General features: G+C 45.5%; 3 protein-coding genes across 4 annotated transcripts; 1 reads left to right on the top strand and 2 right to left on the bottom strand.

Moving 5' to 3' along the window:
- Positions 1–106: 106 nt before the first annotated feature.
- On the top strand, positions 107–1,131 carry LOC6732749 (60S ribosomal protein L30). 2 transcript variants are annotated; one of them, XM_016178107.3, is made up of 3 exons: positions 107–212; positions 280–468; positions 872–1,131. In XM_016178107.3, exons 2-3 carry the CDS (start codon positions 302–304, stop codon positions 1,038–1,040), a joined length of 336 nt encoding a protein of 111 aa, XP_016025474.1. In that variant the 5' UTR covers positions 107–212; positions 280–301; the 3' UTR covers positions 1,041–1,131. The 2 variants fall into 2 exon arrangements, with proteins under 2 accessions (XP_016025474.1, XP_044778289.1); XM_044922354.1 differs by lacking the exons at positions 107–212; positions 280–468 and adding an exon at positions 642–693.
- A 63-nt stretch (positions 1,132–1,194) lies between these two features.
- Positions 1,195–6,092, bottom strand: LOC6732748 (probable multidrug resistance-associated protein lethal(2)03659). The gene is made up of 6 exons (XM_016180362.3): positions 5,685–6,092; positions 5,224–5,478; positions 5,000–5,153; positions 3,136–4,934; positions 1,450–3,076; positions 1,195–1,394 (listed from the first exon to the last, which is right to left on the bottom strand). Exons 1-6 carry the CDS (start codon positions 5,750–5,752, stop codon positions 1,374–1,376), a joined length of 3,924 nt encoding a protein of 1,307 aa, XP_016025473.2. The 5' UTR covers positions 5,753–6,092; the 3' UTR covers positions 1,195–1,373.
- On the bottom strand, positions 5,760–11,504 carry LOC27207807 (probable multidrug resistance-associated protein lethal(2)03659). The gene is made up of 9 exons (XM_039291249.1): positions 11,428–11,504; positions 11,273–11,358; positions 10,890–11,198; positions 10,612–10,820; positions 8,978–10,557; positions 8,444–8,913; positions 8,119–8,384; positions 7,127–8,056; positions 5,760–7,067 (listed from the first exon to the last, which is right to left on the bottom strand). Exons 1-9 carry the CDS (start codon positions 11,502–11,504, stop codon positions 7,023–7,025), a joined length of 3,972 nt encoding a protein of 1,323 aa, XP_039147183.1. The 3' UTR covers positions 5,760–7,022.
- Between the last annotated feature and the right edge of the window lie 1,448 nt (positions 11,505–12,952).

Below are 12,952 nucleotides of genomic sequence, written 5' to 3'. Positions count from 1 at the left end.
CGTCATAGCATTGGAGGTTGTACTGGCTAGAAGAGGGTTTCGGTGCATGTCTACGCTAATTGTGGATTGTGTACCCGCTAATTGGTATTTTAACCCTATTAGTATTATTTAGTGGTATTTTCTCGCATCGCCGCGTCGGTCACACCAACACAAGCGTGCTACCCATTTCCGGCTGTTCTTCCTCTTTCTTTTGCCATTGTCAGCCGACGAAGGTGGGTGTTTTATTTTTTCATCCGGCTGCACAGTATCACTTGACTAACTAATTTCTATCGCCTACAGTGCTTTAACCCAAACTATTATCATGGTGGCCGTTAAGAAACAAAAGAAGGCTCTGGAGAGCACCAACGCCCGTCTGGCGCTGGTGATGAAGTCCGGCAAATACTGCCTGGGCTACAAGCAGACCTTGAAGACCCTGCGCCAGGGCAAGGCCAAACTGGTGCTCATCGCCAGCAACACGCCCGCCCTGAGGTGAGATGCCCATGCGTCTGCTGCTAAGCAATAGTTTTCCACTGCGCCCAAGTGACCACGTTTTTGATGGAACCATATGGAGTCTGCCCTTAAAGCTGACTGAGAAGTATGATTCCGAGTAGTGGAGCAGTGCAATCAATCAATCTCAAGCTTCGGGACTGGTTCGCTTAAGTCTGCGGCGCCTCCAAATGGTTCCTCCAACAACGGGCATGCACATCACTTGGGGTAAGAAGCCGGCATATGTACATAGCTTTAGTCTACTGCCCATAATGATGATTCTATTGATTCCGAATGCCTTGACGAATCCTTTTTATACTAGAGACTCTTTCTGACGCTCGAACCAATGGTTCATCTGTTCCAAGCGCCTTTATTTCGGTACTAACATGTGCTCTTCCCATTGCAGGAAGTCCGAGATCGAGTACTACGCCATGCTGGCCAAGACTGAAGTCCAGCACTACAGCGGCACCAACATCGAGCTGGGCACCGCCTGCGGTAAATACTTCCGCGTGTGCACCCTGTCCATCACCGATCCTGGAGATTCGGACATCATCCGCTCGCTGGAGACGGCCTAAACATTTATTTTTAATCGAACAAGACGACACAATAAAGTTTTGTATGAGCAGAGATAAAGTTTAAAATAAAAACACTATTATTTTTGGTAAATTCAGTGAGAGCAATGTTGGGATTAATTATTAATATTTCATCATTAAAAGATTTTGCATGTGATTCTTGTTTAAGTAGCATTTTATTTAAAAGAACACATTGTCATTTAGCTTTACTCCCTTAAGTACAATCGTTTTGTATTTTATAAAACTGAATCTACGACCACGAAATTCCATATCCATTACAATTCGGCCCAATATGCATCATGTAGACAAACACATTAATCTGGTAAAATATTGGCTTCAAACATGGTTTTGCTTGGCCTAAAAAAGAAGGAAAAGTTAGTTATTTAATCAAATTTTCGACTTTAGTACTTACATTCTCTGCGACTTTCAGTAGATGATCAAAGCTGGCCTTTCCCGTCTGCATAACCATTCCATGGAAAACTTTAGCCTCTGACGCGGTCAACAGCTCATATGGAGAACCGAACTCGACGACGTGACCAGCATCCATCACCAAGACTTTGTCGGAGTCCATGATGGTATTTAGACGATGGGCTATCGTAAGTACTGTACAGTTCTTGAATTTGTTTCGAATGGTGGCCTGAATCAGAGCGTCCGTCTGGGGATCCACATTGGCCGTTGCCTCGTCCATAACCAGGATTCTATTCTCGCGCAGAATGGCCCTTGCCAAGCAGACCAACTGGCGTTGGCCTACGCTAAAGTTGGTCCCGCCCTCAGATATAATGCTCTGCAGACCCGAAGGCAATTCCGAAATTTCCTCCTTGAGGTGGACGTCCTCGAGGGCCTTCCAAAGCTTATCATCAGGATATTGCTCGAAGGGATCCAAGTTGTATCGCATTGTGCCGGAGAACAGAACGGGTTCCTGTGGAATAATGGAGATCTTGCTACGTAAATCGTGCAGACCCATATCATTTGTGTCTAGACTGTCGATAAGTATTGCTCCATCGTTGTAGGATAGTCTGAAAAGTGCATTGATAAGGGAGGACTTTCCCGCACCTGTGCGTCCTACGATGCCCACTTTCTCCATGGGCTGTATCGTAAAGCTCAGTCCCTTCAGCACGCAAGGCGCATTGGGATCGGGCTCATATCTCAGGCTCAAATCCTTGGTCACCAGTTTTCCTTCTTTGGGCCAACTCTTTGGAGGTTGCTTATCCGCAGGCGAATTAAAATCCCCTTCAGGCTCCAGATCTTTGTACTCCAAGACTCGCTCCACTGAGGTCATTGCGTTCTCCAGCTCAGCGGACTGACGCATGCCCCACTGCACCATTCCTGTCATACCCAGTGCTTGGGTAATTGCCAGGCCTATCTGGCCAGCATTGTGCAGAGGAGGATTGAAGAAGTTGTGCAGTATCACCGATATCACGTACGCCACACAGAAAAGATCCAGGTAGTAGCCGAAGGCACGACTGGTAGAAACAAAGGTGTAGTAGCCGGAGCTGTGCAGATCCTGGTAGTTGTCGTACTGGCCGATCAGAGTTTGCTGGGCCCCCATCGCCCGGATTGTGGGAAGTCCAACCAGAGTGGCACTGAAGTGCGAGTACATCGGCGACCGAGCCACGGCCTCCAGGCGCTTCACATCTCTCGACGTCTTTAGGTAAAAATCGCGCCAATAGTAAAATGCTAATACCATTGCAAAGGTGTTGATCAAGTACCACGGGTTGGTCACGCACAGCACGCAGATGATGCCCGTCAGGGTGAGGAAGATCTGTATGCAGTCCAACATGACAGCGGGCATCACCTCATCCACCTGACCCAGATCATTGGCGAATCGATTAAGGATTCGGCCGGAGGGATTGGTGTGGAAAAAGTACAAAGCCGTGCGAGACAAGCCCTGGAACATGGTGTTGTGCAGCTCAGTGGAAGAGTGCATGGTGATGTTGAAGAAAAGCAGCGTTCGGAGCAAAGCACAAATGACCAGGCCCACATTAATGGCAGTGAAGTAGTAGATATCCAGCGTTGACGAAGAAGCGGTGTTCTTAACCCTAATCAAAACGAGTTCCATTAAGATATATAAATATTTTCAGATTTCTCAATCACTTACCAGTAGGAAAGAAAATAATCCCCGCCCGACCCCAGAAGCTGAGTGCCAATACACAGCAATATGAGCACAGCGAAAACCAAGACACCACAGCCTGCGCCAAAGTATTTCTTGTACATGGACAGTCCAATTTGACCACCACTGCGGGACTCCTGCACCGCCACCGCACTGGGCTTTTGTTTCTCCTTTTCCACCATGGATTCTAACGAGGATGAGCTTCCATTGGAACTTTTAGTGCTTAAAGCGCTACTCTGGCGGGAAAGGTTCGGCGGCGTTATGATCTCATCCCCTCCGCCGCTGTTCTGTGTACTTTCCACTAAAAGCTGGGCAAAGTCCTGCCCGCTCTTCAGCATCTCTTCGTAGGTTCCGCACGCCGAGACGTGACCCTTGTCCATGATAACAATTAGGTCGGCGTCCTCCAGAAACTGCAACTGATGGGTGACAAGTATCACCAGCTGTTTGCCCAGGAAGCCGCGCATGCATTCATCGAACAGGTGCCTACCCACATGAGTGTCCACTGCGCTGAGAGGATCGTCCAAAAGGTATACATCCGCCCTGCGGTAAACAGCTCTTGCCAAACATATTCTCGCTCGCTGACCACCGGACAGTGAAGCTCCGCGTTCGCCCACGATGGTTCCATCCCCGTGCAACAACTCCAAGTCCCGCTCCAGGGCACACCGCTTGAGCACAGTTCGATAGCGCTGCTTGTCCATGGGCAAGCCAAACAGAATGTTGTCGCGAACCGATGCATTGAAAAGCCATGGCTCCTGGGAGGCGTAGGAATACTTGCCCGAGACTTGTACCGATCCAGATTCAGGCGGCAGCTCTCCTAGGATAGCCTGAATGAGGCTTGATTTGCCCGATCCCACGGGTCCAATCACAGCTACCAATTGGCCGCGCCGCAGCGACATGTTGACGTTGTTTAAGACAGGATCGTGTTGCTCCTGGCTCCAGCGTGCTCTCAAGGCTTTGATTTCCACTAAGGTATCTGGTTCCTTGCCAATGCCAACGGGATAAGACCTTTTTTCCACTTCTTTCAGTAAATGTTGCTCCTCTTCGGCTTTTTCGTCCCTTCGCTCTGACATATCAATTACATTGGCCTCCTCCCGCATCATAAAATTAGTTATACGACGCATTGAGACCAAGAGTTCAGCAAACTGCGACATTCCACTCGGGAAGAACTTGCTCACAGTACGCCTTAGGATGTTGTAGAAGGCGGTGACGCAGAAGGCGCGCTCTGCCGTCAGTTCGCCTCCGCCCAGGACGAATCCCAGAAGGCTCACAAAGATGGCTATGCGACCCAGGGTTATCTCGAATGAGAGCAGGACGCCGCGCAAGAGGTTCATCTGGCGAATGGAGCTCATCTCGCTGCGCCGCATCTGCCCTATCAGTTTACCGAATGGACGCTCCCAGGTGTACATCTTGATAACCTGGATGCCCGAGATGATTTCGTTCATCATGCGCACTCGCTGATCCGTCCGGAGTGCCGTCTGCAGGCGCAGCTTTGAGGTTACGCGGCTTAAGTAGGTTTGCAGTGGTAGATAGAGTACTAGGATGCTGATTCCGTAGAAGGAAGCCATTCCGATCTGTTCGTACAGGAAGTAGGAGGCGATCAGCAGCTCCAATGGCCCCAGCCACAGGAAGTGGAAATGGATAAGACATCGATCGAAGCGGTTAAGATCGTTGGAGAGCAAGTTAACCACCTGTCCAGTTGTGGTGCCTCCTAGCGAAGTGCGACTGAGCCGCAGGGCCTTTCGGTATATAGCGCTACTTACTGCCACCCGCATCTTCATGGCCAAGTGCTGCAAGAATTAAGAGGGAACAGAACTAGATTCAAGTTGACTTAGTATTAAGCTAATGAACTTACCATCATTCCCATCATGTATGGGTGGGTGAGAAGAACGCTGGCCAAGATGCAGGCTATAAGGAGCAAGGCGTAGATCTGGGCATTGTAGCTATGGCCGTTTCCATGCTCGCTGAACTCCGATATGAGTCCGGCCAGAAGAAGCGGCACAGTGGCCCTGTTATAAATCAAATTAATCCGAATAAATTATCAGTGACACGTTGACTGATAAAGTCCACGACTCTTACCTGGTTCCCAGTTCCAAGGCGGCAATTGTTATACCGGACATAATGAGCCTCCAGCCGAAGACGCGGCCGATGACCCGCAGGACACTTGGTTTACGGCCGGACTCACCTTTTCGCCGCCACCGAGCCACCTCGTCCTCCCATACCTGGAAGAACTCATCGCCCAGGCTCTCCGCTCCATGCTCATCTAGCGTTTTATACAGATCCGTGGGCTGGAGCGTCTGTTTGCGACCCTTGAACAGAATGGGCAGGGCAAAGCTGGAATAGGAGAGTAATTGTGTAAATTGATTTCGCCACGGTAGCTAGCTTTGAATTATGCTACGAACAATATGAGTATCCGATAACTGTTGACTTCGGATGTCACTTCTCAGCGGCAGTTGAAAGGCACATAAATAGGTGAGTACATATGTACCCACGTGCTCAAAGGAAACACTTCTTAGCGGTAGGATGAAACGTGTGCGTACCAGAACATGAGCGAGGATAGGATACCTGCCGACTCGCGGGGATTGGGTCGAAGTTTACTGGCCTGCATGGTTATGTAAATTTGCAGGCAATTTCACAAGTTCTCATAAACGAAAGACGCGGAATTTAGTTCTTATTCATCAGCAATTCATCACTCATAAGCGTGCAATGTATGTAGGCGGCAGCATAACACGCGAATTTCATCAACTATCGACAGATGCTGGATCTCAATTTCGCAATATGATAACAACTGACAACGGAAAACTTTCCACTCGCGCGAATCGCAAAACACAACAAATCACTTGAGCCGTCCACGACGCCCCGCTTTTCCAATCATTCTGTCCAATGGTCGCGACTAGCAAGCGCTTCGATGCCAAATCAAACGCCCGTCGAGCGCCGAATCAGCTGTTCGACCGGCTGACGCAAGGGCCGTGCGTGTGTGTGTGCAAAAGCGCGCCGATTTAGATACACACACACACACATGTATGTATGTTTACTTACATGGTCACTTCAGCCTTCAGAGCATTAGAGTGGACCACTCAAAGATAAGATATCGGCTTTCTAATTTATTTCCCATCCTATCGTAGCCCTTTTTACACTGTCCTGTGCTATTGTAATTATTGTGTTGAAAGGAGAGGTACTGTAAGTCTGTACAATAAATTTATGAAAACTTTTAAATGTATTGTATTTTTAATAACAACAAATACTATGTTTATTTTTTATAATAATGAAATTCATGTTTGCTAAATACAAATTTATAAAAAAAAAATAAATTGTAAGCTATACACCTTTTTTAAACATTAGGGTGGAGTTCGCACCGATATGACATTAGTCATGTAATAAAGTGTTATTACTTTTTTATTTATCTTTTTATGTATCGACCTCAATGTAGATATCGCATTCTACTATCTAGGAATTTTAATAATATAATATGACAACGGTTGCACCTTCCAGGTGTATCAGCAGTACATTTTTACCTATTCTCTTGAAGTTTAGTACAATAAACTATTTTCAATTTAAAATGATTGGCTTTCTAAGCTTGCCCCACCACAAATGGAAATTCCGTAGATAACTTTTTCATCATATCACTCAATGAGGAAAACCTCATTAGTCTACAAGTACTTCTCTTGTACTTATCGCGCCTGTCAGCTGTGATAACACGTACTCACTCATGTACACATCTAATCAATATCATTTCTATAACATATTCTAATATTGCAGCTATGATCAAAACAATAGGGCTTTTAAATATATATAATGTGCAAATAATCCATTTCGTTGCTGAAAGTGTGAAAACTTCAATGGGGAGTTATTAATTATTAATTTGCAATTTCGGCTCGTCAAGAGGGAAGCATAAGACTGGGTTTTTCAGATTTTTCGAATTCCTAAAATTTTAGGAAGTTTATAAATATATATGAATTCGTTTACAGATGAGTACTCTTACCCGTTGAGAAATCTTCAGGAGAGTGTCGTATGTGGCCTGACCCGTCTGCTTGACCAAGTCCTGGAAGACATTAGTATCATCGGCCGTTAGGAGCTCATAGGGCGTCCCGAATTCCACAACTCTTCCGGCATCCATCACCAGTACACGGTCCGAGTCCATGATGGTGTGCAATCTATGGGCTACGGTAAGGACGGTGCACTCCCTGAACTTGTTTCGAATGGTGGCTTGGATCAGAGCGTCCGTCTGGGGATCCACATTGGCCGTCGCCTCATCCATCACAAGTATTCTGTTGTCCCGCAGAATAGCCCGTGCCAGGCAAACCAATTGGCGCTGGCCCACGCTAAAGTTGGAACCACCCTCGGTGATTTTGGTCTCCAGGCCAGTGGCCACACTGGCCACCACATCCTTGAGTTCCACCTCCTCCAACGCGCACCACAGTCTTTCATCGCTATACTCATCGAAGGGATCCAAGTTGTATCGCACTGTGCCGGAGAACAGAACTGGTTCCTGAGGTATGATTGAGATCTTGCTGCGCAGGTCATGCAGACCCATATCATTGGTGTCCTTATCGTCTATGCGCACAGATCCATCGTTGTAGGACAGGCGGAATAGAGCGTTAATCAGCGAGGATTTGCCGGCTCCGGTTCGTCCCACGATGCCAACCTTTTCTTTGGGCTTTATTACAAAACTGAGGGACTTCAGAACGCTTTCCGATTTCAGATACGGCTCGTAACGCAGACTCAGCTCTTCAAAGTCTATTTTTCCATGCTCTGGCCAAGATTCATGGGGTCTTTCGTCAGCCGGGGCTTCCAGTGGTCCCTCTGGCTCTATTTCCTCGTATTCAATCATCCGCTCCACGGAAATCATTGTGTTTTCCAACTCGGCCGACTGGCGGACAGTCCACTGAACCGTGCCAATCAAGCCCATGACCTTAAATATAAGTAAATTGTATTAGAAATCAGATTTATGTGAATGTTCTTCCGATTGTATACCTGTGTTATAGCCAGGCCAACATCGGCTGCACTAGATGGTGGAAAGATGAAGAAGGCAAGCGTGACCATCGCTATATAGAGAACACAGAATATATCCATCCAATAGGCGAAGGATCGCGAAGTGCTAATGAACATGTAGGAGGCTGAACTGTGCATATCTTGGTAGCCATCGAACTCCGCCTCCAGAATGCTTTCGGCCCGAAATGCACGAATGGTGGAAAGCCCAGTCAGAGAAGCAGCGAAATGTGAGTAAACCGGAGATCGAGCTGTCAAAGGTTAAGAAAGTTGTAGCCAAGTGGTAATTAGTTAGTTAATAAGCACTTACTACTGGCCTCCAGGCGTTTAACATCCAGCGAAGTTCTGAGATAAAAGGAGCGCAGATAGTATATGACTACTCCAAAAACCAGTGCGGGTATGAGAAAGAGGGGATTGACAATGGATATGACAATAATATTGCCGCTAAACAGGAGAAAGTCTTGGATGACGGTCATCATTATGGTGGGCAGCATCTCATCCACTTGACCCATGTCTTTGGAGAAACGATTAAGAATACCTCCCGCAGGGTTCTTGTTGAAAAAGTACATGGAAGCTCTGGAGATCCCTCGAAACATTGAGTTATGTAACTGGGTAGAGGCCCTCATTGCCAAGTTGAAGAACAGAAAGGATCGTGTTATGGTCACAATAATGGATAGCACTGTTATCAACATAAATATGTACGCAGCGTGCACTTCGAAGTCCGCATCCTTAGCATCTGTTGTGTAGTTATGAGCTACCGTGTTCTCATTTCTTGAGACCCTAAAAGCATATGGATTTAGAATTTTCAATGATTTCGAAAGTGACAAAGTAAACAACTCCTTACCAAGGGGATAGAAAGTAATCTCCAAGAGAGGCTAGTCCCTGGGAGCACACGAAAAAGGTCATTACCACTGAAAAGGAGAGGAATCCGCCTCCTGCCCTGAAATAATCGATGTACACTCCGAAGCCGTTTCGACCCAGTTGCTGCCGCTCAAGGTTAATCTTTTGTTCCTCTTCTAAATTCTCTGGACAGGATTCCGCATGGGAGAGCACAGATTTCACACTGCTGCGCCGTTGGTCCGTGATACTGGAGGTTCTCGATCGGTCCTCCGCCGCCTCCTTGTGATTGACAGGATCATCCAGTGCGATGCCAAAGTCTACACCCGATTTGTGAAGCGAATCATACGTTCCCACAGCCTTCACCTTGCCCTTCTCCATGATCACAATCTGGTCGGCCTGCTGAAGGAACTGCAATTGATGGGTGACCAGGATGACAATTTTATCGCGCAGATGACCACGCAAGCACTCTTCGAAGAGACGACGGGCCACGCTGGAGTCCACGGCACTCAGAGGATCATCCAGCAGATAGATGGACGCATCCCGGTAAACAGATCTTGCCAAGCTGATCCTCGCCTTTTGGCCTCCAGAGAGCGAAGCTCCGCGATCTCCCAATATGGTTTTATCCTTCAAGGGAAGTAGCTCAAAGTCTCGTTCCAACGCGCACTTCCTCACCACCAAATCATATCGCAGGCGATCCATTGGCTGGCCAAAAAGAATATTCTGACGCACGGTGCCGGAGAAAAGCCACGGCTCTTGGGAGGCATATGACATCGATCCAGTAACCTCGAGCTCTCCCGACTCGGCACGCAGTTCACCCAAAATGGCTTGTATCAGACTGGATTTTCCGGAGCCGGTGTGACCCACAATGGCGACCAATGTACCAGCGTGGACCTGCAGATTCACCCCACTTAGCGTGTATTCGGGTGAGTTCGTGGTCCACTTGGCTTTTAGTTCACTTATGGATACGCAATCTTCCGAATGGTGTGGAGGCTTCTCGGGAGCACGCATTGGTGTGGGCGTCACTAAGAGTTTTTCGCTAGCCTCCTGATGATCTTCCTCAGCCCCGTTGGAAACTACCTTCTCATCCGGCGCCACTACCTCTCCGGATAGCAAAAACTTTTGAACCCGCTTGATGGACACGATGGTTTCTGCAGTTTGCGTTATGCCCAGTGAAAAATATGCTGTCATATTGGTGCGTACAACATTGTAATAGGCTGTGATGAGAAAGGCCACTTCCGCTGTAAGGAACCTGCCTAGTAGCACAAATCCTACCAAACTTAGGAATATGGATACTGGAGTCAGGAATCTGTTGAAGGACAAAAGGAGGCTTTTCGCATAGGCCACGTGCCGGATGCCGTTGATCTCCTTGAGGCGGGCATGGGCAATCATTTTCTCAAACGGCAGCTCCCAAGCGTACATTTTAATCACCTGGATGCCAGCGATGATCTCAGTCATTATCCGCATCCGTTTGTCCGTCCGGATAGCTGTCTTCAGTCGCAGCCCAGAGATCTTTTTGCCCAAATACATTTGAAGGGGTATGAAGAGCAGTATGAAGGTCATACCGAACACGGCAGAGATTCCAATCTATGAAACAAATATATGTTTTTATATATCCCATATGAATTGCTCGGAACCCACCTCTTGGTACATCAAATAGGTCACTACTAGCGTTTGCAGTGGGGCCAACCAAAGATAGTGTGTAAACTGAATAAAGGTGTCCATTCTGCCAAGGTCATTGGAAATTAAATTGATTATATGTCCGGTAGAAATTTCGCCCAGCTCTGTTTTGGTCAATCGAAGGCATTTCCGGTAGATCATGCTGCTCACACCCACTCGAATCTTAAGGCCTGCAGTTTACGGATTAGACAACTAATTTACAAAACACCTTGAGCAACATCAATAAGTAAGGAACACACCCAGGTGAGTCACGGCGAATGAGTACGGGTTCATAATGATCACTTTGAGAGCAGAGCCCAAAATCACTCCGCCCGCGTAGGCATATGCCAATGCATTGGATGTTGGGCTAGTATTGGAAAAGCTAGATATAAGCTTCATGAGAAACATGGGCTGCACCGTTAGTGTAACCTCCAGACAGAAGAGAACCACTCCGAGGAGGACGAAGTACCGGCCAAATTCACGAAGGAGGACTCTGAGCAAACTGGCGTTTTTCTTGTAGGTCTCCAGTTCTTTCGCCCACGAAGAGCTTAATTTGTTGCCGAGCGATTCTTTGCATAAAACAGAGATATGAGGATGTACAAAAATATGATAATATTATTATATAAGCACCAAAAACACTTACCGGCCCTATGCTCTTTCAAGGCCCTGTAAAGGTCCTTTGTACCCAATGTGACCTTATTCCCCTTAATAAAAGTGGGAATGGTATACCTGAATTATTTGAAAAAAATTGCGCACACTTAAAAAAAATGTGGACTTTACACGTTTGCACTATCTTACCAAAAGGTTAACGCAGAAAAAATATTCGATCGTTCCCGAGGATTCTCGGGGAGATCTTCATTCTTAAAGGACTGCATTTTCGCTACATAATAAACATGATGCAAGTGAAATAATCCAGCCAGCAAGAAATATATTCAAATTAATGATTTTTTAATCAGTTATTAATTAGCCATTAAGCGGATTGTACAAAATAGAACAGAATGCGGTTGTCGAGCTCCCCGACTATCACATACCTGTTACTCAGGTAACATTTATTACCCTCTCCTTCACGTCACTGGCACTTTAAAATCTTGAACTAATGAGAATTTCCACTATAATATAATGACCAGCAATTTTTGGTCTTCTGCAAAGAAGTCGTTACCAAGCATCTAAAGCTATTTGTAATTTGTGGGCGTAGGTTTCCGAGATCTCTACGCTTATATGGACAGACATAGTCGTATCGAATGATCAAAAATATTAATACTTTCTAGACTTGAAATCACTTGCACTTCTACCTATAACATGCTTTCCAACGAACTAATTTATTAAATCCTGATTCCAGAAATAAACAGCAATACGTCCGCGCACAGAAAAGATCTTTAAGCTACTGAGTGTGTGCAACATGGTTGGCTTTCGGTGCCAAATTCGCCGCAGATTACCCAGATTAGATTTCGGTTATAATTTTTGAAGATAATGACTTTATGTTGAATACCAGTCTGGTTCACAAACACCTTAAATGATATGCTCTAAAGATATAAAACTATGTACTTACTATTTGTACTTTGTTTTATTAAATCATTTGTCTAGACTTAAACCTTAAGAATATTTTGATAGGATTTAATAACAAAAAACACCGGCATGTGCAGAATACAAGAAGACGCCTAAGTACAATTAATAATAATCATTTTTCTTATGAAATCAGGAACGAACGATATAAAAACTTAAAAGCGAACACATAAGATCAAGAACGAGTAACTAAGTACCGAAATTATGAGATTGAGAACGAACGATCTCATATAAACGAAAGTCTAATTGTTTATATATTATTTCCCAGAAAATTGGGCAATAAAGCAATATATAATTGTACCGGTTCATCGTAGAGTATAAGGGTTAAAAACTATGAAACAAGGAAATCAATTCTGTATTTCACAATCTGAGTCAATCTGGGTATCTGATAGAAATTGCGTTCTTTCTTGTTAGATCAAATTACATTATTTTTTTTATCAAAGGAACTATAGTCAATCCATAAACAAATGGAAAGCTTGTTGTACCTGTAAAAACTGGAAGTTGAGATTATTCATGCAGCTTTTGGAGACGCCAAACATTTTATTTTTATACCCTTGCAAATGGTATATTGATTTCATTCAGAAGCTTTAACCTCATATAAAGTATATATATTCGTGTTTAGTATCAATAGTATAGTCGATACATACGTTTGTCTTCGTTCTATTTCAGTTAGTATACTAAGTAGGTGGGACCACTATATCATATTGCTGTCATAGGGAAAATCGAAAAAGAATGGAAACTAAATAAATATTTATGTACA

This window comes from Drosophila simulans, chromosome 2L (assembly GCF_016746395.2).
Source record: "Drosophila simulans strain w501 chromosome 2L, Prin_Dsim_3.1, whole genome shotgun sequence".
NCBI lineage: Eukaryota > Metazoa > Arthropoda > Insecta > Diptera > Drosophilidae > Drosophila > Drosophila simulans.
Note: the sequence above shows the minus strand (reverse complement) of the source record. Positions and strands in the feature narration are given on the sequence as shown.

Excerpts from the sequence above, each read along its gene's own strand:
- LOC6732749 (XM_016178107.3), top strand. The coding sequence starts at position 302 with ATGGTGGCCGTTAAGAAACAAAAGAAGGCTCTGGAGAGCACCAACGCC. Across the intron at positions 469-871 it reads AGCAACACGCCCGCCCTGAG|GAAGTCCGAGATCGAGTACT; the intron begins GTGAGATGCCCA and ends TTCCCATTGCAG.
- LOC6732748 (XM_016180362.3), bottom strand. The coding sequence starts at position 5,752 with ATGCAGGCCAGTAAACTTCGACCCAATCCCCGCGAGTCGGCAGGTATC. Across the intron at positions 5,479-5,684 it reads CTATCCTCGCTCATGTTCTG|CTTTGCCCTGCCCATTCTGT; the intron begins GTACGCACACGT and ends CTCCTATTCCAG. Across the intron at positions 1,395-1,449 it reads TACTGAAAGTCGCAGAGAAT|GCCAAGCAAAACCATGTTTG; the intron begins GTAAGTACTAAA and ends CTTCTTTTTTAG.
- LOC27207807 (XM_039291249.1), bottom strand. The coding sequence starts at position 11,504 with ATGCAGTCCTTTAAGAATGAAGATCTCCCCGAGAATCCTCGGGAACGA. Across the intron at positions 10,821-10,889 it reads ATTCGCCGTGACTCACCTGG|GCCTTAAGATTCGAGTGGGT; the intron begins GTGTGTTCCTTA and ends CGTAAACTGCAG. Across the intron at positions 10,558-10,611 it reads CCTATTTGATGTACCAAGAG|ATTGGAATCTCTGCCGTGTT; the intron begins GTGGGTTCCGAG and ends TTTGTTTCATAG.